General features: G+C 52.5%; 11 protein-coding genes across 11 annotated transcripts; 4 read left to right on the top strand and 7 right to left on the bottom strand.

The window, feature by feature from the left end:
• Positions 1-241: 241 nt before the first annotated feature.
• COCCADRAFT_95438 (uncharacterized protein) lies at positions 242-2,195 on the top strand (the record flags this gene model as incomplete). Its single annotated transcript, XM_007713847.1, has 4 exons — positions 242-359; positions 424-1,097; positions 1,157-1,648; positions 1,698-2,195. 4 exons carry the CDS (start codon positions 242-244, stop codon positions 2,193-2,195), a joined length of 1,782 nt encoding a protein of 593 aa, XP_007712037.1.
• A 135-nt stretch (positions 2,196-2,330) lies between these two features.
• COCCADRAFT_95405 (uncharacterized protein) lies at positions 2,331-4,499 on the bottom strand (the record flags this gene model as incomplete). Its single annotated transcript, XM_007713846.1, has 3 exons — positions 2,331-2,917; positions 2,997-4,164; positions 4,227-4,499. The coding sequence occupies 3 exons, from the start codon at positions 4,497-4,499 to the stop codon at positions 2,331-2,333; spliced, it is 2,028 nt and encodes a 675-aa protein (XP_007712036.1).
• Positions 4,500-5,130: 631 nt separating this feature from the next.
• Positions 5,131-5,966, bottom strand: COCCADRAFT_95397 (uncharacterized protein; the record flags this gene model as incomplete). The annotated part of the gene is made up of 3 exons (XM_007713845.1): positions 5,131-5,318; positions 5,371-5,463; positions 5,525-5,966. The coding sequence occupies 3 exons, from the start codon at positions 5,964-5,966 to the stop codon at positions 5,131-5,133; spliced, it is 723 nt and encodes a 240-aa protein (XP_007712035.1).
• Positions 5,967-6,184: 218 nt separating this feature from the next.
• On the bottom strand, positions 6,185-7,775 carry COCCADRAFT_36551 (uncharacterized protein; the record flags this gene model as incomplete). Its single annotated transcript, XM_007713844.1, has 3 exons — positions 6,185-6,681; positions 6,732-7,516; positions 7,582-7,775. 3 exons carry the CDS (start codon positions 7,773-7,775, stop codon positions 6,185-6,187), a joined length of 1,476 nt encoding a protein of 491 aa, XP_007712034.1.
• A 457-nt stretch (positions 7,776-8,232) lies between these two features.
• COCCADRAFT_26059 (uncharacterized protein) lies at positions 8,233-11,060 on the top strand (the record flags this gene model as incomplete). Its single annotated transcript, XM_007713818.1, has 4 exons — positions 8,233-8,269; positions 8,323-8,480; positions 8,534-8,685; positions 8,735-11,060. 4 exons carry the CDS (start codon positions 8,233-8,235, stop codon positions 11,058-11,060), a joined length of 2,673 nt encoding a protein of 890 aa, XP_007712008.1.
• A 373-nt stretch (positions 11,061-11,433) lies between these two features.
• Positions 11,434-13,119, bottom strand: COCCADRAFT_26058 (uncharacterized protein; the record flags this gene model as incomplete). The annotated part of the gene is made up of 5 exons (XM_007713817.1): positions 11,434-12,089; positions 12,148-12,678; positions 12,735-12,837; positions 12,960-13,000; positions 13,095-13,119. The coding sequence occupies 5 exons, from the start codon at positions 13,117-13,119 to the stop codon at positions 11,434-11,436; spliced, it is 1,356 nt and encodes a 451-aa protein (XP_007712007.1).
• A 436-nt stretch (positions 13,120-13,555) lies between these two features.
• COCCADRAFT_95409 (uncharacterized protein) lies at positions 13,556-14,354 on the top strand (the record flags this gene model as incomplete). Its single annotated transcript, XM_007713843.1, has 3 exons — positions 13,556-13,849; positions 13,905-14,145; positions 14,194-14,354. 3 exons carry the CDS (start codon positions 13,556-13,558, stop codon positions 14,352-14,354), a joined length of 696 nt encoding a protein of 231 aa, XP_007712033.1.
• A 110-nt stretch (positions 14,355-14,464) lies between these two features.
• COCCADRAFT_95453 (uncharacterized protein) lies at positions 14,465-14,881 on the top strand (the record flags this gene model as incomplete). The annotated part of the gene is made up of 1 exon (XM_007713842.1): positions 14,465-14,881. The coding sequence occupies one exon, from the start codon at positions 14,465-14,467 to the stop codon at positions 14,879-14,881; it is 417 nt and encodes a 138-aa protein (XP_007712032.1).
• A 220-nt stretch (positions 14,882-15,101) lies between these two features.
• Positions 15,102-18,868, bottom strand: COCCADRAFT_4820 (uncharacterized protein; the record flags this gene model as incomplete). The annotated part of the gene is made up of 3 exons (XM_007713809.1): positions 15,102-15,265; positions 15,336-18,804; positions 18,854-18,868. The coding sequence occupies 3 exons, from the start codon at positions 18,866-18,868 to the stop codon at positions 15,102-15,104; spliced, it is 3,648 nt and encodes a 1,215-aa protein (XP_007711999.1).
• Positions 18,869-19,403: 535 nt separating this feature from the next.
• Positions 19,404-20,585, bottom strand: COCCADRAFT_4819 (uncharacterized protein; the record flags this gene model as incomplete). Its single annotated transcript, XM_007713808.1, has 2 exons — positions 19,404-20,478; positions 20,530-20,585. 2 exons carry the CDS (start codon positions 20,583-20,585, stop codon positions 19,404-19,406), a joined length of 1,131 nt encoding a protein of 376 aa, XP_007711998.1.
• A 1,418-nt stretch (positions 20,586-22,003) lies between these two features.
• On the bottom strand, positions 22,004-23,776 carry COCCADRAFT_4818 (uncharacterized protein; the record flags this gene model as incomplete). Its single annotated transcript, XM_007713807.1, has 2 exons — positions 22,004-23,635; positions 23,696-23,776. 2 exons carry the CDS (start codon positions 23,774-23,776, stop codon positions 22,004-22,006), a joined length of 1,713 nt encoding a protein of 570 aa, XP_007711997.1.
• Positions 23,777-24,174: the final 398 nt, after the last annotated feature.

The raw sequence follows: 24,174 nt of genomic DNA, 5'->3' as shown, positions 1-24,174 counted from the left end.
AGGCAAGGACGTTGAGCGGGTAACCACGTGCTTTGCAACTACCTGACCAAAAGCTGCAAGAACCTATTACTTTTCTTTATCGTCATCCCGCAGACTGGTTGCGGAGAAAAAGAGATAGAGAGAGGTTGATTAAGCCTTGCCACCAAGCTTCGCCATCAAGCTTTGCCGAGAGATTTTGGTGCGTGCAAGAGCCATACCTACTACGTCAGGGTCCAAGAGGGGACACCACCCACTCACAGCCATGCCGACGCTCGCTATCAACAACTTCAACATTGTGTGCGCCACTTTGGGCGGCTTCATCACACTTTTTGGGCTTGTGAGCTATTTGATGAAGGAGAAGTTTTATCTGAGTGAAGCGTGTAAGTGCATTCATATCAGTTGTATCGTTGCGTGTAATCATTTATTAATTGGGGATGTTACTAGTAATATCACTTGTCGCCGGCGTCATATTCTCCCCCCATGGCACAAATTGGATCAGACCAGAAGACTACGCACTAAATGGCGATCACACGCTCGATACCATCACCCTCTACTTCACCCGCCTGGTGCTGGGCGTCCAGCTCGTTCTCGCAGGCGTCCAGCTTCCCTCCAAGTACCTGAAGACCGAATGGAAGAGCTTGTCGCTCCTGCTTGGTCCGGCCATGACGGTCATGTGGCTCGTTACCAGCGCCATTGTTTACGCCTTGGTCCCGCACATCACTTTTCTGCAAGCCCTTGCAGTAGGCGCGTGCGTCACGCCTACGGATCCTGTGCTTTCGAATTCGATTGTTAAAGGGAAATTTGCGGATGCGAATATTCCAAAGGAGCTGCAGAAGATTATTGTAGCGGAATCTGGGGCGAATGATGGGTTGGGGTATCCGTTTTTGTTTTTGCCATTGTATCTTATTCAGCATACCGCACATGGTGGGGCGGGCTCGGATGGGAGTACGAGGGTTGCAATGGGGCTTTGGTTTGGGGAGACGTGGGGGTATACGATTGTGCTGAGTGTGGTGTATGGCGCTGCGGTCGGGTGGGTTGCAAAGGAGTTGCTGCATTGGGCCGAGGAGAGGAAGTATGTGGATCGAGAGAGCTTTTTGGTTTTTGCGATCACTTTGGCGGTAAGTTGTCGGGGAACCCGATTTTTCCAGGATTTTGGGATTCTAACATGGTATTGCAGCTCTTCATTGTTGGCACGGTAGGAATGATCGGTAGTGACGACGTACTTGCATGCTTCATTGCTGGCAACGTATTCACCTGGGATGACTGGTTCCGTCTCGAAACTATGGACGACTCTTTCCAGCCTACTATCGACATGTTGCTTAACGTTTCTGTCTTCATCTGGCTCGGCGCAGTCTGCCCCTGGGACCTTTTCGCCAACTCCCCTGTCATTTCTCTCTACCGGCTGATTCCTCTGGGAATTCTTGTCTTGCTCCTCCGCCGTTTACCAATCGTCTTCGCACTGCACAAGCAGATTCACCAGATTGAGCAAAGGCGCCAGGCACTCTTTGTCGGTTTCTTCGGCCCCATTGGCGTCAGTGCTATTTTCTACCTCTACGTCAGTATCGAGTTTCTGGATACCATTATCGTAGATGGGAAGGTCAGGGAAGATGCAGCATACTTGGCAGAGGTGATAAAAGTGGTGGTTTGGTTCTTGGTCATCTGCTCAGTCGTAAGTTCCCTTGGAAAAAACTATCGACACAAATCTAACTACTAAACAGGTCGTCCACGGCCTTTCCATCCCAATGGGCAAACTAGGTCTCCAACTTCCCCGCACCCTCAGTACCGCTCTTTCCTTCGCCCGCACCAGCTCCTCCGGTCCCAACGATTCCCAACCTTCCTTCCACGTCCCCAATTACGGCACTACCACTGATGCCGATACCCGTATCCATCGTAGCCCTGGCTTTTCCCGCAGCTTGAGTGGTTCGCTACCTAGCCGTGTAGTCAGGATTGGCAGGAGTTTTATCAGGAGTGGGACGAATACGCCAAACATATCCAGACCACCTAGTACATGTCGACCAGAAAACCGACCCCCGATGCCGCTGAGTGATGTAAATCCTGCAGGTAGTCGACAGGAGGATGGGCAATCTAGTGGTATTTACGTAGGAGAGGGGAGTGCACTTGAGGAACGGGTTATTCCTGGACGTACGATTAGGTTTCATGACGAGCAGGCGGTGGCGGCGGGTGGGAGTAGACGTGAGGGTACAGATGATGAGTGATGAGGGATGGGTTTTGTTGCTTGTATATCGACTACATACCTGCATTTGGATAGAATTGGCGTAAGTAAGGCCGTCACATTTTGACAAAGATAATCCCATATATCTAGAAAGGAGAATTCATATATGATCAAACACTCAAACCACACCAACAGCCCCCTTCTCACCCCCTTCCCTCGCCGCAATCTCCTCAACCTTCACCACCTTCCCCTCCCTCACACTCTTCTCCAACTCCCCCCTACTAACCCCACACTTGGCACTATATGTCGCCCGATCCCTCTTACACCCCCGCTCCCACACCACATTCTCCCCCCAACACCCCACGCCCACCAACTCAACCCCCAGCACACTAACTATCAACCCGGTCGTCGTACCAACCAACCTCACACTATCTAAATGCGCAAGCGGCAGCGTCAAAACCACCACCGCAACCACAGCCCGATACACAAGCCTCACATCTTTACTCAACCGCTGATTTGGAATCTTACGATGCGAATGCGTTTTTGCAATTGCCGCGAGGCAGAACAGTGAGATGGCGAGGCCGCCGCAGTAGAACCACTGAAGACCATCGTGGATATGTTCTTCAGAGCGGGGGATAAAAGTTTCGTAAAGAGAGGAGAGAGGGGCAGAGGGGGTGTCGTGGGCGCGGACGAGGATGCCGAGGCTGGAGGCTGAGAGGACGAAGGAGAGGGTGAAGGGGGGGTGGAGGGATAGCCATGCCATTGCTTTTTTTATAGCGACGTTATTCAGCTTCGTTTTTTATCTTTTTTGTAAAGATGGAGGAGGGGGGGGGAGAAAACTAACCGGAGAAAACATGGCGACGTATAGCATGCGAATGCAGATTCCACGAGTCAATCTCAAAGTAAATCCAATTAAACGTAAATGCCTGAATCAAGCCCAGCACTGCTTTACCGAAGAAGGCATTGATACCCATTTGGACGTTGCTTTGGTACAGCAAGCCCAGCACGCAGGATCCAAAGACGAGCGTCACAAACGCGTTTGTACGCTCGATTCTATGCTCGATGTTTGTGCCTGGGAAGAAATCCAGCCGCGCTTTGATACGTGCGGGGAGGTGTTTTGACATGGGACTACCGGGGCGTTGCACGAGTAACATGATGAATTGGCCGAAGAGATCGAAGACGATGGCGACCCAGATTAGGCTTTTTTTTGCGGGCTCGGCGACGTGGATGCTGGAGACCCACAGGGCGAAGGGGATCAAGGAGATGGCGTTGGTGCCGAGCATGCTGCCGCGAATCATGGGGATCAGCCAGGCGTACCAGCAGAGACTTAGTGTGATGAAGAGGCGGGCGGCGAGGTAGAAGGCTACGAGAGGTGTATACGTGTGTTCGAATGCCGCGGCCATGTTTGTGGTGAAACCGAGTAAGCAAGTTAGGATAAAGAGGACGGCGCAGCGTCGTAGGACGTCGTCGGAGTCGAACCACGAGATTAGCATACCGATGTCTGACCAGATTTTCCAGGCCATGAGGAAGGTGATGGAGAAGCGGAGGAGAGACTCTCCTGTGGGATGCTCGGCTGTGGAGTCACCCGTGATGGCGATGATGCCGACGTAGAAGAGGTCGATGAAGAGTTCGTACGATGCTACTTCCTGGGCTTCTTTGGCGCGCCAGAGGAGGCCTTTGTGGAAGTACTGCCGTACAATTGGGCGTTGGTAGAAGCGCATTGTTTCGCCGAGTTTGCGTTCTGCGCGCCAGGTATCCTTATCAAATAGGGAGTTGCTGGGTGAGTCCAAGGAGTCCGAGTCTTCCTTTGTGCGGAGGTGAGCAGAGTATCCGTACTTGGAAAAGTTGGCGTCGAGTTGTACGGCGTGCTCGCTGATCATGTGGAGTTCGGTAGATAAGGCGTCGAGTTCGCGGATGACGCGCTCGAATTCTTGGGCTACTTCTCCATGTTCTTCTTGTAGTTGCTTGTGTCGGTCTTCATGGTGGGCGTGGGTATGGCGAAGTGCTTCAATCTGTGCCGGTGCTGTCAATGTCCCTAGATACACAATCACCGTCTTCGATGTCAGAAACCTACATGTTCAGGAGATCCATGGATGACTAGATCAAAATCATCCTTCTCGTTTGCAGTGCTCAACTTTCGCCTCATGACATTGGCCTCATCGGGCGAACTCGCAATGTGTACCTTTCTTCCATCTGGTCTCAGAAATTGCCTCAGTCTCTTTCCTGTATGGTGGCCAAGATGCGGATGGTGGTGGTGATGGTGATGGTGAGATCCATGTGCTGTGCTAGAAGTGGTGTCTGCTGGCGTAGTGCCTCCGTCCACAAGTGTATGTGGAGTGTCTGCCATGGTTGCATTCACAACAGTCGACAAGGTGAGAGCAACACAACTACATCTACAAAAGTACGTTGTATGGCTACCAGAGATAATATAGTCGAATTAACCCAGTTCACGCAGAGATCTCCCTCCTGAAGTACAAGAATGGTGGCTTGCTCCTTGCAATATTTACGCGTATTTGATTGGTTAGGTGTAGTCTCAAGAAGGTGAATAAGCAGGCACTAGGCATAGGTAAGCAGCGGGGCGCAAGAAGTACCCCTTGGCCTTGTCTGCTGGCAAGAATTAGATGGTACACTAAGATTAATGTAATGCGTCCAGTATGCATGTGCAAGTAGGCCCGAGCCGACGATGTGTGCCTCTGTGCACAAGTTAGATAGGCTTTCTTTTGGCGTCGATCGAACGGGGCTTCGCCAGGAGAGGACATTGCTAAGAATTGTCAGAGCGCTAGAGCAAGAACGCCTCGTCTTGGCAGTTGATCAAAAATTAAGGACTGGAATGGTCCAAGTGCAGTTCGGCAGAGCCCTTTTATTGATCATAAAATACACTATCTGCTCAGAATACAGTGCAGCGTAGTATACTGGCTCAGAGGGACTGAGTACATGGCTGCCAGCAAGAGCCAAACGTACTTGACGTATTTCATCATTTACCGTTTCTTCGCTTGCCCGGGGCTTGGAGCATTTGCGTTTGCGCTCGTGGTTCCCGCATCTGTTTTGCCAGCCATCCATGAGGCAAGGTCAAAGTTTTGTATCTGCTGGGCGGTGTTGGTGGAGCCGGAGCCCAAGACACCATTCTTTTGCATTTGCTCAAATTCCTCCTTCATTTCAGGATCCACTAGACGTTCGTCAGTAATTGCATTTACCTCGGTGTTCTGCTTAGGACTTACTATTCTCCATCAGCTTGGGCATGCCAAAGATGAGACCCATGGAAACAATAGCCATGAGAATCATGGGGTTCTTCAAGAAAGATAGTGGTGAGACTATTTGTGTGTTAGCCAACCCGAGTTTTGTATTCCTTCGACGTGCGTATGCGAGACGTACAGCCTTGTCTTTCTTGATAAAAGTACTTGGGTGCCACCGGTCTTGCCTCGATGACAAGCCCATTTCCGCCCTCACCACGGTTCTCGCCCTTGTTGTCCCACTCATTTCCTAGGAAGGTCTGCCAGGCCCTGATAACCTCCTTCTTGTCTCCGCTGCCTTCGACAGCCTCCTCCAGGGTGACATCAATTCTCAGTGGCTCAAAAGCATAATCGCGACAATGTACGGTGGCAAGGTAGCTGCCTACGCTCACGTTGTTGAAATTGAAGGTGTTGGCGCGCGTAAGGTAGGCATCGATGGGCGGGCCCGACGACTGCAAGGTTGCGTGTGTGGTAGAGGTCAGGGTGGAGGGGTTTACGAGGGGCGTGTTGGGAATTTGGAGGAGCAGACGGGCGGCGCTCGTGAGCGTCGCAAAAGACGACAGGGCGGCAAAAGCAGTCTTCATGGCGCTGGGAATTGCAGAGGCCGCAGGATCGATGATGCAACTTTGGTTGAGCGGACAGTGGCAGCGGATACATGGACATCACGGCTGGGTGCACGGGCCAATACATCTATCTTCGACCACAAAAGTCGCTGTGCCTGTTTCGAACAACGCATACGAACGTTGAAATCTAAAATACTACATATAACGGTTCCAAAATGAACCTCGATCTAGTCCCATAATTAACAATCTCTCGTAAACTCAGAACGCTGTCGCCAACTCTCTCCGTATCTAAATACGCAAATGGGTATAATTGCCAGGACCAGGCTCAAGGCACCCAAGCAGCTGAAGCCCAGCCCATAGCCCAGATTCTCAGCCAGCGGGTTAGCTGTCAAAGGCAAGAAGGTTCCCATCAGGCACCTGGTAACAATGACGCCAGTCAGTGCCGATGCTGAATACATGCCAAACGCATCAACAACGTAGTTGGATAGTGGGATAACGGATAGCAACAAGGTCGCTCCCATCAGTACCACAGACCCAAGAAGCAGTAACACAGGGAGTTTGTACTCTGCAATCCAACCGTATGCGCTTACGGTGAAGGGTAGTACAAGAGCACCGAATATAGAAAGCGGCAGGCGATATTCGGGTTTCCCTTTCTCGCCCTCGGGTCCGCGAAGCCTCACATAAATTCTGTCGAGTGCAAAATTGCAGATCATGACACTGCATAGAGATCCAATGCCTGGTGATCAGTTAGCTGCTGTGCTGTCGGAAACATGAAGCGTTTCTTACTGAAAGAGATAAAGGCAGTCCCGGTCATAGCAAGCTTGAAGTCGTATTTGTCCGTTAGGATGACTGGCAGTGACACGCTTATGACATAGAAGAAGCTGAAGGCGACCGAAGCAAACAACGAGAGGAGCATGAGGACGCTCGATCTAAAAAGAATTGCAAACGGGCGTGTCAATGAGTGCCAAAGCTTTGCAGACCCTTCATGGGTGATTCTGCCTTCTACAGTCGCGTCGGCTCCATCGGCGGATTTTGCTGCTCTTTTCCTCAAAATTGCCAACTTATATGTCTCTCTAAAGTAGATGAGGAAGAGGAACTCGCACAGAATGGCAAGGCCGACAGCAATGACCAATATACGCCGCCATCCCATTGTCTCGGCAATGGCACCAGCGCTAGCAGGTCCAATGGCTCCTCCGATAAGTGGTGCGAGCATGATCAGAGACATGGGTGAGCCACGCTGCTCATTCTCGAAGATGTCGCCAATGATGGCCGGGTTGAGTACATTGGAAGCGACGCAAAGGCCTGTGAGCATCCTCGCGGTGATGAAGACTGTGCTGCTTGGGCTGTAGATTGCTACGATGGTGGCAGCAATGAATCCTATGTTGCAAGCATGGAACACAGGAGACCGTCCGAGTAGTTCGGACAAGGGTGCGATTAACAGAGGTCCAGCGGCTTCCCCGAGCTCCCAAATGGTGACGAGTAGTGCGCTATTGGCTGCACTGCTATGCTTTCCATCCAAGTCTTCAACGATGGTAGGGGCCAAAGGCACAACACCAATGCATGTGAATGTACTACAAGAAGTGGTCAGTTTTCATTGTGCTGCTAGTTATTGGTGCATTTGAAAAATTGAGCCTACACGACAAATGCCATGAACGCAAGCAGCAAGACGTTGCTCCATTTATGGGCCCAAGACCAATTTCTAGGGTCTTCAGGGTCCCGAGGCTCAAACTCGAGCTCATCGTTTCCATATTGGTCACCCTCTTGCTGGGTGCTTTCATAATCATGCGAAATGATTCTGAGCAGAGGCTGCTCTTCGTCGGTGAGCACCATGGCGGTTAGATTCACCCACAAGCTTTGGCGACAATGTAGAGACGTAGGACTCGAAGTTCAACATATTTTTTTCAGCGGCTCACTTGTCACCTGCCGAGTCAAGCGGCAAGTCCTGACTAATTGCATTGCGAGACATGGTTAGGGTATTGGGTGATCGTTAGCGCCATCCGGCCATTCTGGACGGGAAAGTGAGCGTCTGTTGGGGTCTGGAAGTGGGTCAGACAGGGAGCTTCGGTGCTGATTCTTGATCGATGCCGAGGAGGATTTGGCGCTGGGGAGAAATAAGCCATGCATATTAGGTATGGATTGTATGCACAGTCTTTGGTGGGCATTGCGGATAAAGAAGATGCGGCGGGGACGCTTGCTCAAAGCGCGCTAACCATGTCCACTTTACGCGGTCGCGACTACCAGACTGGCGCGTTGTATCTGGAACAGCAACCCGCATTCCGCTACAACAATGTCTTCAGTCCAGCGATTGCGTGCTCGCCAGGCTCGTATGTACCCTCTGATGCCGTTACAACATTGCCTCCTCTAACCTAGTTCCTAGATGCCCCTGGTGCAACTTACCTTGCCTACACTCCCAACGGCAAGAAACTCGTCACTACTGGAGTCGACAACTACTGCCGTGTATTCACCACGGGATCTGACGATGAGCCTGTTACTATAGACGAATGCCAGGAGAACAATACGGCCGTAGTCGCTGGCGTACGTGAGCCGGTGAACTGCAATTCGGGGCACGGTGCTAATACTCAGCGTAGAATGGCTTCTTTATCACCGGTTCCGAGGATGGCACAGTGAGCAGATTCTCCCTCGACAGCGGGAAATTTGAAGAGATACTCTTCCGGACCACCCTGCCCGTACGAGACGTAGCAATTAGTTCGGACGGCAACTGGATTGCTGTTGCAAGCGAGTACGTTAATTAGCCTCTGGCCGCTAGAATGCATTACTAACACGGACAGTGAGCTTGTTGTGAATGTCGTAAGCGTAAAGAACAAGTCTATGCGAACCCTACGCGATCAGTCTCGAGCCGTGAAACATGTCTCTTTCGACAAGACCGGAACCCAACTCGCTGTATCCTGCACCGACGGTCAAGTCTACATGTATAACTTGGATGGAGATGAGCCTGAGATGGTCAAGAGGATAGAAGGCATGATCAAGAGCTTGGAAACAGAGTCAGAGTCCAGTTCAAGGGTGCTGTGGCATCCTGATGGACGAGCATTTGCTACACCTACTGCCATGCGCCAGATGCAAGTCATGTCGACAAATGACTGGGAGAGACAGCGGGTGTTCAAGACAGGCCACTCTGCAGATATCACAGCTGCAGCATGGTCACCCAATGGCGCTCTGTTAGCAACCACATCGAGTGATCTCAGTCTCTGCCTATGGGATACCAAGACTCAACAGCTACTCCACAAGTTTGACCATCTCAAGGCGACCATTCTGGCAATGGCATGGCACCCTACGGAAAACATACTCTCCTACACCAACAACGAAGGCGAGCTCTTCATCCACACAGACATCGTCCCTGAGGAGCACCTCCCCTTACTCCAGAAGCCTACCGTCTCGGCACCCTTTTTCCACGATCCATCAGAAGGCCGAGCCGGTGTCCCTCAGCCAGCTAAGCTTACCGCAGGAAATGTTCACACTCTCCCAGGACGACCTCGACCAAGAAGCGGGACACCAGACTCCCTGGAGGACATCCTAGGCCCCGAGTTCCAGGATGACGAAGCACAAGAAGATGGCGATGAGGAAATGAACGACTTTGTCATTGATGATGATGGCGCAGGCTATGCACCTGCCGCCATCCATGCGGCAAAGAAGCGTTCGAATGGGCATCTCGCAAATGGCGTAGAACCCGCATCAAAACGACGCGCATATAGCTCCGCTCTTTTCCGTCCCCAAGTCCATGAGCCCTTCCAACCGGGTAGCACACCATGGCGCGGTAACCGCCGGTTACTATGCTGTTCGTTGACCGGATACGTAGAGACGGTCGAGCAAGAAGGCAATCACCATACAGTCACCGTGAAATTCTACGACGAGCATACCTTTCGCAATTTCCACTTCACTGACATCTTCCTCTACGACAAAGCCTGTCTCAACGAGAAAGGGACCCTATTCGCCTGCCAACCGAATAGCACTGGAGAGGGAAATCAAGCTATGATCTACTACCGACCGCACGAGATGTGGACAACAAGAACGGAGTGGCGGACCAACCTGCCAACAGGAGAGTCTGTGACAGCAATTGCCTTGTCTGACTCTTACGTATGCGTCACAACTTCTACAAACTACGTGCGCATATACTCTCTTTTCGGCCTACCCATCCGCGTATACCGTCAAAAGAGCTCTCCCGCAGTGACATGTGCAGCCTGGCGCGACTACATTCTCACCATTGGCAACGGACCCATCCAAAACGACCTCAGCACACAGCTCCTCTACACGATTGAAAACATCAAGCACGACATCGTGTACCAAGATTCTGATATCCTTGCCCTACCTCCAGGCACCACACTGACTTCTGTCTTCTTCTCGGCAGAAGGCGACCCATACATTTACGATTCCGACGGCGTCCTCTTAACACTGCTTGGCTGGAGAAATACAGGACAAGCCCGCTGGGTCCCCATGCTCGACACGAAGCTCCTCTCGCGTCGCGCCGGCGGCGGAAAAGAAGAATCATACTGGCCCGTTGGCGTTGCGTCCTCACCGTCGGCAGACAGTAGCACCAACGGCAAGTTCCACTGCATGATTATCAAGGGCAGAGAACAATATCCCAGCGCACCGATCCCGCACCTGTCCGAGTTTGGCTTTGAGATTCCGCTGTCGAGTGCAATTGATAAGAGCAAGAAGGCCAAGGGTCGAAAGGGTGGTGCGATGTCTGATGACGAGGAAGATGACGAAGAAGATGAAACGACGAAGCCGCAGACGAATGAAGATAAGCAGCAGGAGCATGAACAGGCGTTTATTCTTTCGTCGACATTGCACTCGCAGCTTTCGTCGACACTGTTGCATACTCGGCCCACGTCTTCGCAAAAGGCGGCGCTGAGTGCGCTCGAGGTAGCGATTGATCGTGCCTTGCTCCAGTTACTCGGCTTGGAGTGTCTGGCAGGTGAGGACCATGGTATGAAGGCTCTGGAAATAGTAAGCCTGATGCGCGATGCCAATGGCAAAATGTTGGATCTGGCAGGCAAGGTTGCTTCACGCTACGGTCGCGAGGTACTGGGCGACAAGATTCGGGAGTTGGCTGAGAAAAAGGCACTGGCTAGGGACGATGACGAAGATGATCTATAGACTATGCCAATTACATAGATTCACGTTTGTTGCATAAAGTAATTCACGAGTCAAGAGAACATCACAACATGGTCAGCACTGAAAATGAATGTTGCAAGACAATGCCATTTGACAATTTATTGGCCATTACTAAAAAGGTGGTAGTGGTAACATAGAAAGAGGGCAATTAAACCCAAATCGCTTGATGTCTGAAGAGTGCACGCTAGCAGCTCCCCTCAAAAGTCGACTGCTTGTCAAAGTCAAAACGGTATATGCTCTCTCTTGCCAGAGAATTAGAAAACAATACGCGCGAATGGCAAGCGAAGAGCATGCCAATCAACTATGCACAGCCGAACTGCTCTTGGCCACAAGCTCGAGCAATGCAACAAGACATCTAGTACTCTGCCTCGCCACCCTCCTCGTCGTCGCCAAGGCTGTCAGCAGCAACCTCCTCGTAATCGCGCTCAAGAGCAGCGAGATCCTCACGGGCCTCGGAGAATTCACCCTCCTCCATACCCTCACCAACGTACCAGTGGACGAAAGCACGCTTGCTGTACATGAGATCGAACTTGTGCGAGAGAGCAGACCAGGCCTCGCTAATGGCCGTGGTGTTGGACAACATGCAGACGGCGCGGTTGACCGAGGCGAGGTCGCCGTTAGGAACGTTCTGAGGTGGCTGGTAGCAGATACCGACCTTGAAACCAGTAGGGCACCAGTCAACGAACTGAACAGTGCGCTTGGTCTTGACCTGGGCAATGGCAGCGTGTGTGTCCTTGGGGACAACGTCACCACGGTACAGCAGGCAGGTAGCCATGTACTTTCCATTGCGAGGATCGCACTTGACCATCTGGTTGTTTGGCTCGAAGCAAGCGTTGGTGATCTCGTTGACCGAGTTGGCCTCGTGTGCGGCCTTTGCGGCGGAGATGACGGGAGAGTAGGCGACGAGAGGGAAGTGGATACGGGGGTATGGGACCAAGTTGGTCTGGAACTCGTTCAGGTCGACGTTGAGGGAGCCATCGAATCGGAGCGAGGCAGTGATTGAGGAGACGACTGGAATTGGATTAGTCAGGAACCGGATGTAAGGAGAATATTCAAGTGAGCAACATACCCTGAGCAATCAGACGGTTCAGGTTCTCGTAGTTGGGGCGCTCGATACCGAGGTTCCTTCGGCAAATGTCGTAAATGGCCTCGTTGTCGACCATGAAGCTGCAGTCGGAGTGCTCGAGGGTGGTGTGGGTGGTGAGAATGGAGTTGTATGGCTCAACAACGGATGTGGCGACCTGGGGCGCTGGGTAGACGCAGAACTCGAGCTTGCACTTCTTGCCATAGTCGACCGACAGACGCTCCATGAGCAGGGCGCCGAAACCCGAACCGGTACCGCCACCGAAGGAGTGGAAGACGAGGAAACCTTGCAGACCCGAGCAGTTGTCGGCAACGCGGCGGACCTTGTCGAGGACCTGGTCAATGAGCTCCTTTCCGACTGTGTAGTGGCCACGAGCGTAGTTGTTTGAGGCATCCTCCTTGCCGGTGATCATCTGCTCGGGGTGGAAGAGGGAGCGGTAGGCACCGGTGCGGACCTCGTCGACGACATTGGGCTCAAGATCGGCGTAGATGGTACGGGGGACGTACTTGCCCTGGCCTGCGCAGTGAGAGTTAGTTGTGCATCCCGACGCGTGCGCAAGGGCGGCTGCCTACCAGTCTCGGAGAAGAAAGTGCTGAAGCCATGGTCGTCGTTGACAGCCTTGCGCTCCTCGGTGAGGTAGCCGTCGGGCTGGATGCCGTGCTCGAGGCAGTAGAGCTGGCAAAGGTGGTCAGCATCAGTGCAGACTGGCGGTCAGGCACAAGGCATCCGGCGCCCTCCTTTTTTCGCTACTCGAAGCAGACTCGAGGGCGCGGCGCAGCGGATTGTCGAGTACTCACCTCCCAGCAAGAGTTTGCAATTTGGCAACCGGCTTGGCCGACTAGACGCGTACAAAGTCAGCATCAACAAAGAGGCGGACCTGTCCCACCAGTCGGGGGCGGCCAGGGTGTGGGCAAGGATAGGCGGCTACGTACCGTTGAGACTGATGACTTCTCTCATGGCTGAATTTGAGGCGGAATAGTAATTGGGAGGATATATGGAAATGCTCAGTCAGGGGTGGCGTCCGCGAGAAAGTCGAGGAGCAGCTGGTGGTGGAGTGGAGCAGTGGGTGGGGGGGAGAAGCAGTTGTTGTGTTTGCGGAATCGAACTTTTAGGGTGCAGAGGGCCCGACCTACCACGGGCCACGGCGCTAACCGCTGCACTGCATACTCGACATACACATCTATGCACATGTTGGCATGCTTTCACACCTCCCCTTGCACCTGCCGGCCTCTCCATGGCCAGTTTCTTCTTCCTCTTCTTGTCCTCCATCACCACAACACCAGCATCAACACCACCAGTAATGCACATGCAATTGTCCCGGCCATCCCCCACGTGAGAGAATGCGCCATCTCCATCCCGCCCTCCCCCAGAGTCCCTGTCCTGCCGTCCAAAGATGCGCCTCGTCGCCCGCCTGCTGCTCTGCACCGTCACACTGGCCTGGACGGTGAACGCAAACGTTGAGAAGACAATATTCCTCGGCCCCCGCGCTGCAGCCCTCTCCAATGCTCTCCCCAGCATAGACACGCTCGCTTCAAGCGCCCTGTCGCCCGCCAGTTCCATTCTGCCCACCCGCATTCCCATCGAGTTTCCCACCGAGTCAGCGCCACGCGGTCTCGAGTCCTGGTACCTTGTCCGCCGCCTCGACCACGGACGCAGGTACGAAGTCCGCGTTTGCTGGCCAGCAACAGTGAGCCTAATTCCACTTCCCCCATCTCGACGGGCCAGTCCTGACCATACCCCAGCAACCAGCCGACTTCTGGCTTGATACCTACACCCTCGCCCACGTGCTCGATACACCCGACCTCAAGGCGTCACTCGTCCACTACAGTCAACAGAATCAACTCGACGGCCACAAAGATACTGGCGCGGCAGACTTCGATGTTCACGAATCGGCTCTGCTGCTACGTCTCCAGGCTGCAGCCTCCTACTATTCGACTAATCGCACACTGATGCTCCATCCGCCTCCGGTAGACGTGGATATCAGTACGTTGCCATTCAATGCTTACACATCATCTGGTCTGACTCTTGTAGTTCTCGATCCCTTCCTACTGAACGTCTTCCCTCAGTCACTCGTCCCTGCCGCTATATACATCACTTTGGTCGCCGTGTTTGCCTACCTCCTTTCTGGTTACATATACCGTTGGCTACTCTCTGTCGCCGCTGAGCAGCCCAGTAAACCGCATACCGATTGAGCAAACACTTGTGTACGCCCAGTCGCATATCTCTCCCAAAGTCGTAGCTTGACTCTGGCCATAGTCCCTGCGCTGGCTGCTTCTGTACTCCTATAGGCCAACACGTGAGCATGTCCGCGACCGCTGGAGCTCCTCCGCCGCCCCCGCCGCCGGGGCCATTTACAAATGGTAATCCTTTCGATGACCTCCCTGCCGAACTACTTCTGATTATCTACGAATATGTGGGAAACAGCAATCTGATCAATCTTGCCTTGGCTATCTATCCTACCTTTCAGCGCCACAACCTCTCACCAAAACTTACCCCAACCACTCTCGCCCACATGCTAAGCCTGTCACATAGACCTCCAATGTATCCAGGAATAGTCTATATGCCTGCAGAGCTCTGGCTGTGCGTTGCTCGCTATCTTGAGCCTGCTGATATCTTGTCCATGATGTTTACTTTCGGAGCCGTTTTTGGCCAGCCGCTCACTCCAAGTACGAGAGATAGGTTGAGAGTTTGGAGTCGGCGATTGAGGGAAAAGGGATGATTATGTATTTGTGGAACTGCATAGTATCACAGCCTATGTCTATCCATAAACTCTTACGAAATGAATGACATGAATGAAATATCATATGTTACTACAAAAATACCCATAATCCCCGTTGCCTGGTCACATGAAAAAAAAATGCGTCGTAAATCAAACGCCACGCTATGCATACAAACCCCTCCAGCGCCCGTTAAATGCCCTCAAACTTTTTCCCCCACTCTCACGCATCCCTTGGAAACTCATCCTCCAGCCCAATCGTAACCTTGACATTCATACTGCCCAGTTCCTGGATCAAAAGCTTGGCAGCGTACGGCATGGTAATCTTACGAACCGCCTTTTCGCTCTCGCAGAGTTTGCAGTATCCGCTGTATCCCATTTGGCCGCCTGCGACATACATTAGCTTTGCTTTCGGGAAGAAAGAAGAGTGGAGAGGAAAAGGGGAAAAAGGACATACACTTCTCACAAACATCCACATTGTGCGCATCAGAACTAATCATCAAGCGCTCGAGCAAGAGCTGCGACGCACCATACGCAATCAAACAATCACGTTCCATTTCTCCCAGACGCAAACCACCGTCTCTTGCACGACCTTCCGTCGGCTGGCGGGTGAGGATAGCACGGGGACCACGGGCGCGCGAGTGCATTTTATCCTGGACCATGTGCTTGAGTTTCTGGTAGTAAATGGGGCCGAAAAAGGTGTAGAATTGGTGGGCTTCACCCGTGATGCCAGAGGTAAGGTAGTCTTTTCCGGTGTAGGAGAAGCCCTTCTCCACGAGAATCTGCGACATGTCTTCGACGGTGGAGCCGCCAAAGGCAGTGCCGTATTCGAGGGTGCCGTTGAGGACGCCAGCTTTGCCGGAGAGGAGTTCCATCATTTTGCCGACTGTCATACGCGAGGGGAAACCGTGCGGGTTCATGATGATGTCGGGGCAGATGCCTTGGTCGTTGAAGGGCATGTCTTCTTGCTGGACAATTAGACCCGTAGTACCTTTTTGACCGTGGCGAGATGAGAATTTGTCGCCGAGTTCTGGGCGACGGGTTTGGCGCAGGAGTAGTTTGATCAGCGTTGTACCTGATTCGTTTTCTGTGATGCAGGCTTTGTCGATGTAGCTGCAGTCGGGCAACTTGTACCTTTCTGGCTTGTCTTTGTACAAATTCAACGCTGGACCCGCGGTATCTTGAGGTATCGATTTCAACAGGAAGGCATCGCCGGCCTCGAGGCGAGCGCCGACTTGAGCAATACCATCTTGACCAATCGCCTGGTGGTTGGGATTTGCGACATCAAGGGCGCCGGCGTTGATGCGATCTGAAGTGTTGTTGGCGTACGTTTTAAGAGGCGTGACGTGCTTCTTAAATACTTGACAACGACCAAATCCTCGATCGCATGACGCCTTATTGAGAATGAGAGCATCTTCGATATCGTAACCCGAGTATGACATGACGGCGACGGTTGCATTCTGACCTGCCGGAAGCTTGTCGTACTTTGTGAGTTCAATGGTTCGCGTCTTGACCATGGGTTGTTGCGGGTAGACCATCAGGTATAGCAGTGTGTCTATCCTGTTGAACTGGTTGTATGCTATGGCGCCAATTGCTTGCTTACCCATAGCACATTGATAGGTGTTACGAGGCGACTGGTTGTGATGAGGATAAGGAATGAGACCAGCGACAGCGCCCAAAATTGTGAACGGCTCAATCTCCAGATGTGTCGTGTGTTGATTGATCTCACTCTCCTTGAGAGCAATGTTGGTATCGTTCTCTTCGTTGGTGTCAAGATACTCCACGAGACCTCTTGTCAGGAAATCCTCAAACTCCATGGTACCCTTGCGAAGCGCTTTCAAGTACCGCGAAGTAACTTTTGAGTGTTGATTTTCAACAATAATCATTGGCCTACAAATTCGCCCTTCGTCAGTAGCGATGTGGACTTCGCAGTGGTCATGGTCGATATGGATGCTAGTGAACTCGGAAATACGTCCCATTCGTCGGAGTTTCCGGAAGCTGTTGAGGAATCGCTTTGGAGTGTCTGTGACAGCAATGGGCGTACCATTGAGACAGACACTATAAACACCCTCAGCATGGATCTCTTCTCCTGTTTGTGAACAAATGTCCTCAGCACCCAACATGAACACAATCTTGCGAACTGGGTCATCATCATCTTCGGTCGTAATGTGCGTCATGAGTGCCAGGTTCTTGACTAGACCACAAGCCTCTCCTTCTGGTGTATCAGAAGTACAAAGCATACCAAATTGCGAGGGCTGAAGTGCACGAGGACCAGAGACCTTACGAGTTTTCTCAAACTGCGAACTGATTCTCGTCATCATACCCAGTGCTGCAATGTAACTGAGTCTGCTCAAGACGTGCGTGACTCCGGCCCGCTCCATCTTGAATCGCTTCAAACTCCAATTTCCGGTAGCAATTGCGCGCTCGACACCCATGGTAATGTGGTTCTTGTGAACGCTGAAGTGGGAAAAGGCATCAAACTCCTGCGCCCTTACTTGCTTCTTGAGAACCTTGTCGATGCTGAGCTTGAAATCGTGGTTAAAGCGCTTGAAGTGATCTTCAAACAAGAGGGACAACATCTGCCCAGACAGCTCAAGACGTTTGTTGCCAACATAGTCACGATCGTCTACTAGCTTCGGGTCTTGCATCGCCATCAGAACTCTCCGAGCCATGAGAGCTACGTATAGTGCCTTGGGTCGGTAATTCGTGCCCTCGACCGGGACGTGGGGAAGGACAACGTTTGATAGACATTCAATTGCCTCAAGGTGGTAGTTCCTGTTGCGCGAGGTACCAAGCGGCTTCTTGACTAGTCGTACGCGGTGGCCAATGTATTCCAGCGCTCTTTCTTGTGTATGAATCTGCTCCCTCGCGCACGCCTCGAAATTGATGGCAAAATTGTCCTGGTATGCACTATCTTCTCCGGCAATCATAAGGAGAATTTCTTTATCGGAATGAACTCCTAGTGCCTTCATGACAAACACGATTGGAATCTCTTCAGAAAGAGTGTTGTGTCGAAGGTACATGAGTCCTTTCTTTTGGATAACATACGTCTTCGTCCGCCTCTCGTGGGTGGAACTCGTAACGCTGGCTTGCATAATTCCTTTTGCGCTTTCGACAATGACTCGATTCTTGTTCAGCTGCTCCTGAACAAGGATAACCTTCTCTTGTCCACGTGTGATAAAATAGCCTCCTGGATCTAGCGGACACTCCTCCATGACAGCCATTTCGCGATCGTTCTTTCCAGCAAGTACACATTTGTTACTCTTCAGCATGATAGGCATCCTACCAATCTTGATTCCCGTCCGCTTGACCTTGGCGTTTCCCCTAGTGTATATGATATCCACTACTATCGGCGCAGCATATGTCATGTCACGTAACCGGCACTCGTTGGGTGTAATGGTACTGCGATGATGCTCGAGGTCATCTTCTTCCTGTCGGTTCGGCGATAGTACGCGGATGTCCGTGTATTCGAGGAGAAATTTAGGGTCGAAGTCGCTACGGACGAAACGGTTGGCTTTGATAATCTTCTTCAAGTCGACATCGACAAAGTGGTTGTAAGAGTCAACGTGCTGTTTCACGAGACCCTTAGTCTTCAAGAAGGCTGGCAGTAGATTCCATTTGTCGCGCGCGGTGTTGATCGGGTCGGTCAGACTCTTGCCATAGTAGAAAGGTTCGAGAAGGGCGGCAAACTCGTCTTTTGCGTGGGTGAGTGGCGCTCGTCGCTTTCGCGTTTGATCTGCTGACGTAGAAGCCCCAGGATTGAGATCTGCCGCGCTACTTCCAGCACTCGCTTGAGGATTGGCGCCCTCAGAATCAATCTCCATAGAATCGCCGCCGTCGACCTTTTGGACTTCGGGTGCGCCAGGCGCACCCTTCGCCTTTGTCGCCCCGCGCGGGGCAGCTTTGGGCTTGGGGGGCGCAACTTCCTTTGCACATGTTAGTTATATACGAGCATTTGTGCGCCAGTGTTTGTACCTTTTTGCCCACCATATTTGCGACAGTAGAGCAGGGGAGCGGAAGTTGGAGGAGGGTTGGTGAGTTTGTTAGAGCTGCTGCAACAATTTGGCGTTCGGCGAGTCAGACATGCAGGTGGAGAATCAATCCTGACCAATCGGTAATCCGCAGTAGATTCATCTAGCCGGACTATGTGAGTGACCGCATATGCACCATCACCACAAGAGCGACATTTACTGCACAAGAAGGATCATAAGACACATGATTGTTGAGAAATATTCTCATCATTCTAACACAAGGTCTTAGGAGCACACGCTACATCATCTCAGTCAACGATTACATATACTTTGTCACCAACCAGCAACTAGAGATGCATGCGTAGATCATATCCCTAGATAACCATGGTTCTGCCATATCGTACAAGCCATTCAATCCTGTCCAACTTCGTGTAGCTGCAGATCATCTCATGCATTCCCCATTCATAGTTGCTCAAGCACACCTCAGCCTTTCCCAGCTTCTGTCAAGCATTACTGATATCTTCCCAACCCTCCGGTTTTGGACAGAGTTCCACCTAGAAGGCGTCGCGCACATCTGCTTCACCATTCAGACCCCTCAGCGAGCTTTCAGCCAAGTCCACCTTCAACTGAGCTGTCTCAGCTTCACGTTCAAGACCGTCCCACTCCCTCAGCTTCTGCCTCTTTGCATCCTCCTTCTTATCAATCAATTCCCTAAGCTTCTGTGCCTCTGCCTCTAGTTTCAGAATCTTACTCTTGTCATACATCTCAGGGGCTTTCTGGCCTCCAGGAATCTCTTTTGGTAGATCGGCTAGATGGTCGCGGAAACGCATTGTACGTGGATACGTTGTAGCGGTAGAGTTGTTTGAGCCGCGGAAAGAGGGCGCAAAAGGCGCTGCTCCACCGGGACCGCTGCTGCTACCACGAGGACCGGATGGTGCGCCGCCATAGTAGCCTCCTCCCCGAGGTCCTGCGCCCCATGACCCTCTGCGTGAAGAGGATCCAGAGAAATCTCCTCGTCCTTCGTACCCACCAAAACCGCGACCTCCACCGCGTGGCCGTGTTGGAGCCGCTAAAACGGGGTTACTTCCTCGAGGAAATGTGGGAGGTAGCGCTGTCGAGTTTGATGGACCTGCTGGTGGGGATATGGCAGGCGAGGGATAGCTGCGACTGGAAGGGCCAGTTGGGGGCGCTCTAGCAAAGTTGCCTTCACCATTGCGATACGATGAAGAAGGACCTGTTGGAGGCGCAAAGTCTCGGTCCCCACGCGGCCCAGTCGGAGGGCTCTCTCTGCGACGTGGAGGGGATCGTTCTCGCTCACGACTAAAGTCTCGGCCTCTTTCGGGAAGCCGCTCTCGAAAAGGTGATCTTGGTGCTGAAGCAGGTTCTCTAACAGGGAGGTCCTCCACGAGTGCGGCCCGGCTAGGATGGATAGGTGGCGGGGAAGAGCGGCGCGAGGTAGCGGCAGAGTCTCTGCCTGATGGCTCATTTGAAGTGTAGGTTGGCCGCGCTGGAGAAGGCGACCTACGACTCCTCCAAGTATCGGCAGTATACGGGTCGGGGCGTTCGCGTCTCAACGAAGGTGACCTGCGCCTATAGTCTCGTGGCGGAGAGTATCGTCGTGGGGGAGGGCTTCAAGTTGGTAAGCAAATCGTTCTCGTAAGCAAGGGGTTCTAAACGTACCTATTCACCCGGGAACGTGGTTCTTCGTATCGGCTTGAGCGAATAGGCGAGCGCATCCCCCGGCTCCTTGCTGGAGAAACATCACGTTCTCTCAGAAGTAGTGGCGACCTTTCGCGTGGCCGTGGAGAACGAGCGTACGAATCGTATTGATCCCGGTCCCGTCGCGGTGATCTTGGCCTGTCGTTTCTGTAGTCATCACGTCTGGGTGAGAATGCTCGACGGGGAGGTGAGCGAGGGCGTGCCCTCCAGTTGTCGTCGCGACGTGGACTTCGTGACCTTCTTCTGAACGCAGGCGAGCGGCTTCGCGGACGGGAGGAGCGGCCCCCAGGGACGTAGGTATCAGCGGAGGCTATACCGCGACGAGGTGGAGAGCTACGGCGAGGCGGAGTTGCTCGACGGAAGGGAGGTGAGCGAGCACGATAGCTGTCTCCGCGCGGAGAGCGTGGGCGTGGCCCGGGGGAACGTGGACGGTATGTGTTTGAATACCTATCGTCTCTTAACCCCACGTTAGCAGTGGCGCTTCCAATCATTTTCAAAGACCGAACAAGTCCATATGCCGTCCATCAGTGTACAAGCGATAGCCTGGTGTTGACAAACCTTCTGTCTCCTCGATCACGATCTCGCTCGCGATCCCTGTCCATTTCGGAACCAAAAGTAATGCGCTTGACCTATCGTAAATAGTAGAAATGGCCGAATAAACTGAAAAGAATGGGTATGAGTCTGCAACTGATAGTCGCGGTGGTGGAGCGGTGGGGAGTGTTTGGCGTCCTGTGTGTTGGGTCTGCAAAAAGTGAAGTTCAAAGCCAAGCCCACTGCAACTGAACGCGTTGGCCGGTCACGTGCCTTGGGCTGAATTGTGGCTTATAGCGTGTCAAGCTCTGGCCTTCGCATCGACAATGGATGGCTGCCTGCAAGTTTCAGCTCTTCTTTCCTTTTCTTCTCTTCCTTAGGACATGCAATCAAGTGGACGAGAGTGATGGTCGCGTGTGGCGTGTACGTGTGCGATAATTGCCACCCTACCATTCTTCCAGACGTGAAGGTGTATCACTTGATCTTCGAGAAATTTGTTGACTCAACTGCCGTTTGGCACATCTCAACATTTCAAGCATTCTCATGTTGAGTCTGGCAGGAGTTGTCAACTCACAACTATTGGCTGCTTTGTTCCGCCCCCCTTGCCTTGCTGTTCGCGTCTTCGGTGCGTCAATCGTGGCGTAGCGGAAGTTCGTATCCATAGTCACCGTGTCATCCCTGTCCATTGCTGTGCCTCGAATATTGAAAATCTTCATCTTGATTATACTCATCTGTGGGCACACTTGATTGCCACATATAACGCCGTTTCCCAATGCTGTGTATGCCGAAGCCCTATTGACCCGTGACATCCGTGACGCCAGCTCGCTCTTGGAGCCCCTGAAAGTGCAATCCTGGATCTTTTATACAAAATTCATGTCCCCATTGGACTCTTGACAGTGCAGACCTAGCGCCTAGTCTTTCGCTCATCCTCCCTCTTGGTCCTCTTCCTGCTTTCCTGGTTGATCATATCGGCGAGATCGTCTTGGTCGATACTCTGCCATTGTCCCTGTGCCTCAGCCCGCTGCCTAGACTCATACTCTTTCTTTAGTGCATCCTTGTCCAGCTTGTCGCTGTCCGCCAACTGGTCAATATCAACAGATACATCGATGTCTCCAGCTTTGCGTTTCTTCTGAGCGTGTCCAAGCGCATCGCGCCTAGCCGCATCCAGATCATAAGCATGCTCACCACCAAAGAAGCCAGTCGCAGATATGTTCTTCTCTGGAAGCACAGTGTATGCACTTCGCGGCGCACCTGGCTCTTCCGTCTCGATCCCCTTGCGCTGTTTCCTGAGCTGAAATTCTCCACTAATGCTTTCTGCGCCCCCAATCTCAGATGGCATAGCCGAGGCACTAGTCATGGATGTTTGTATGCCGCTTGCATCCTCGTCTCCTTCATCTTCGTCCTCATCTTCATCGTCTTCTTCCTCTTCACTTTCTTCGTCCTCACTCTCACCCTCAGCTCGAAGTGTTCCCCAAATACCGCGCTCAACGGGTTCGCCCACATGTGTCGGTTGCTGTTGTTCCTCCAAAATAGCAGTGCCGTACAGGTCTCCTCCGAAAAGTGGCTTACCGGCTTCATCTGTGGGGGGCTTTCCCCATTGACCAGGCTGGAAACCCCAAGAAGAGCCTGGAGGGATCGGGGCATTGACACCGGGTACGCGCATGTTGGGATACGATGGCGGGGGGCCGTAACGTTGCATGTTGATGAGCCAAGGAGGCGGGTGACCAGGTGCCATTCCAAGTGCCTCGCGAAGTTCTTCGCTCAACTCGCCTGGCTTGAGATTTACAAGGTTGGTTTCGAATTCCTTGCCTTCGTAGTAGACCTCGCCGTATCGGGTCAGCTCTGGCTTGGTCTGTCGTCTGAAGAAGGCATCATAGAGCTTCGCATAGTCAATGTCAAGCTTGCCAAGTTTTCCTTGCACACGCTCTCGCTGTTTCTGCCTCATAGTCATCTCTGCCTGCTTTTCCAAGACCGCATCTCGCATTTCTGCAATACCTGTCTCCTGAATGAATTTGGGTAGGGTGAAGGGTGGCTTTTCGATACCTCGCTTGGATGACAGATATTCACGCTTGAGCGACCAGTGAGAGGGTACGGGTATGACGTTTTTGGCTGCCTTAATGGAGATTAGTAGCTGGGGATCCGATGATGACACGTCCGTCCACTCGACCAGTTCTGGTCGGGGAACCAGTGCCTTGAGCTGCGCGACCGATAGCTTGTTCATTTGCTTTCTCTGCTTCTTAGAGAGCTTGGGCTTGCCATCGTCTTCATCCTCGTCAGGGATGTCGTCGTCAGAGTGGTAGATCTCAGGCTTTTCATCGTCCTTGGTCGCTGCTTCCTCGTCGGTCGGCTCCCTGAACTTTTCGAAAACATTCTTGTATTCCTCGAAGAGTGGGTCGTCGAGATTGTACTGGTTCGCGATATCATCGATGGAAAGTAGGTCCGCGGGCTTCACAGCCTGTGCTTCGTTATTTGTGTCGCTTTCGGGTGCGGGAGATTCGCTCTCACGCGCAGAGTCGCCGGCTGTCGACGGTGTCTCCTTCGAGGCTGTTAGCAAATTGACTCGTGATGCGCGATGGAATAGATATGCGACACGTACAGAGCGCTGCTGCTTCTTCTTCGCACGGCGATAGGCGTTCTTGTTCGCCTGCTTCTTGCCCTTCGCAGTGGCGCCCGACATGATGGCGATAATTACGCGGCGCGGCGTTGAATCCCCGTATGTTCGCAAGAATCTGCGCTGTGTCCTGCACGTAGACAGAGGTCGCGTTTGGTGATGCGAGGGGGCAGAATGGCGAGAAATGGACGTGCAGCCTGAAGCTGGTAAGCTCGCGCGGAAAGATTGAGCGGACCGTCTTGGCACCGCGGTGCTGACTTGCAACTGGTAACATGACTTCACGGCCAATGACATGCGAGCAAAATCATAATCAATTCACTTGCCGGAGTGATGACTAGAAAAAAACACAATAGGAACTGAAAATACGATAATGTTATTGTTGAATACGAAAAATTCGGGTTCCATGGTATTGATGTCACTGGACCGAATGCCTCCCTTCTGCAAGCCGAGTTGCACGAAGGCCA

Source organism: Bipolaris zeicola (assembly GCF_000523435.1).
Source record: "Bipolaris zeicola 26-R-13 unplaced genomic scaffold scaffold_68, whole genome shotgun sequence".
NCBI lineage: Eukaryota > Fungi > Ascomycota > Dothideomycetes > Pleosporales > Pleosporaceae > Bipolaris > Bipolaris zeicola.
Note: the sequence above shows the minus strand (reverse complement) of the source record. Positions and strands in the feature narration are given on the sequence as shown.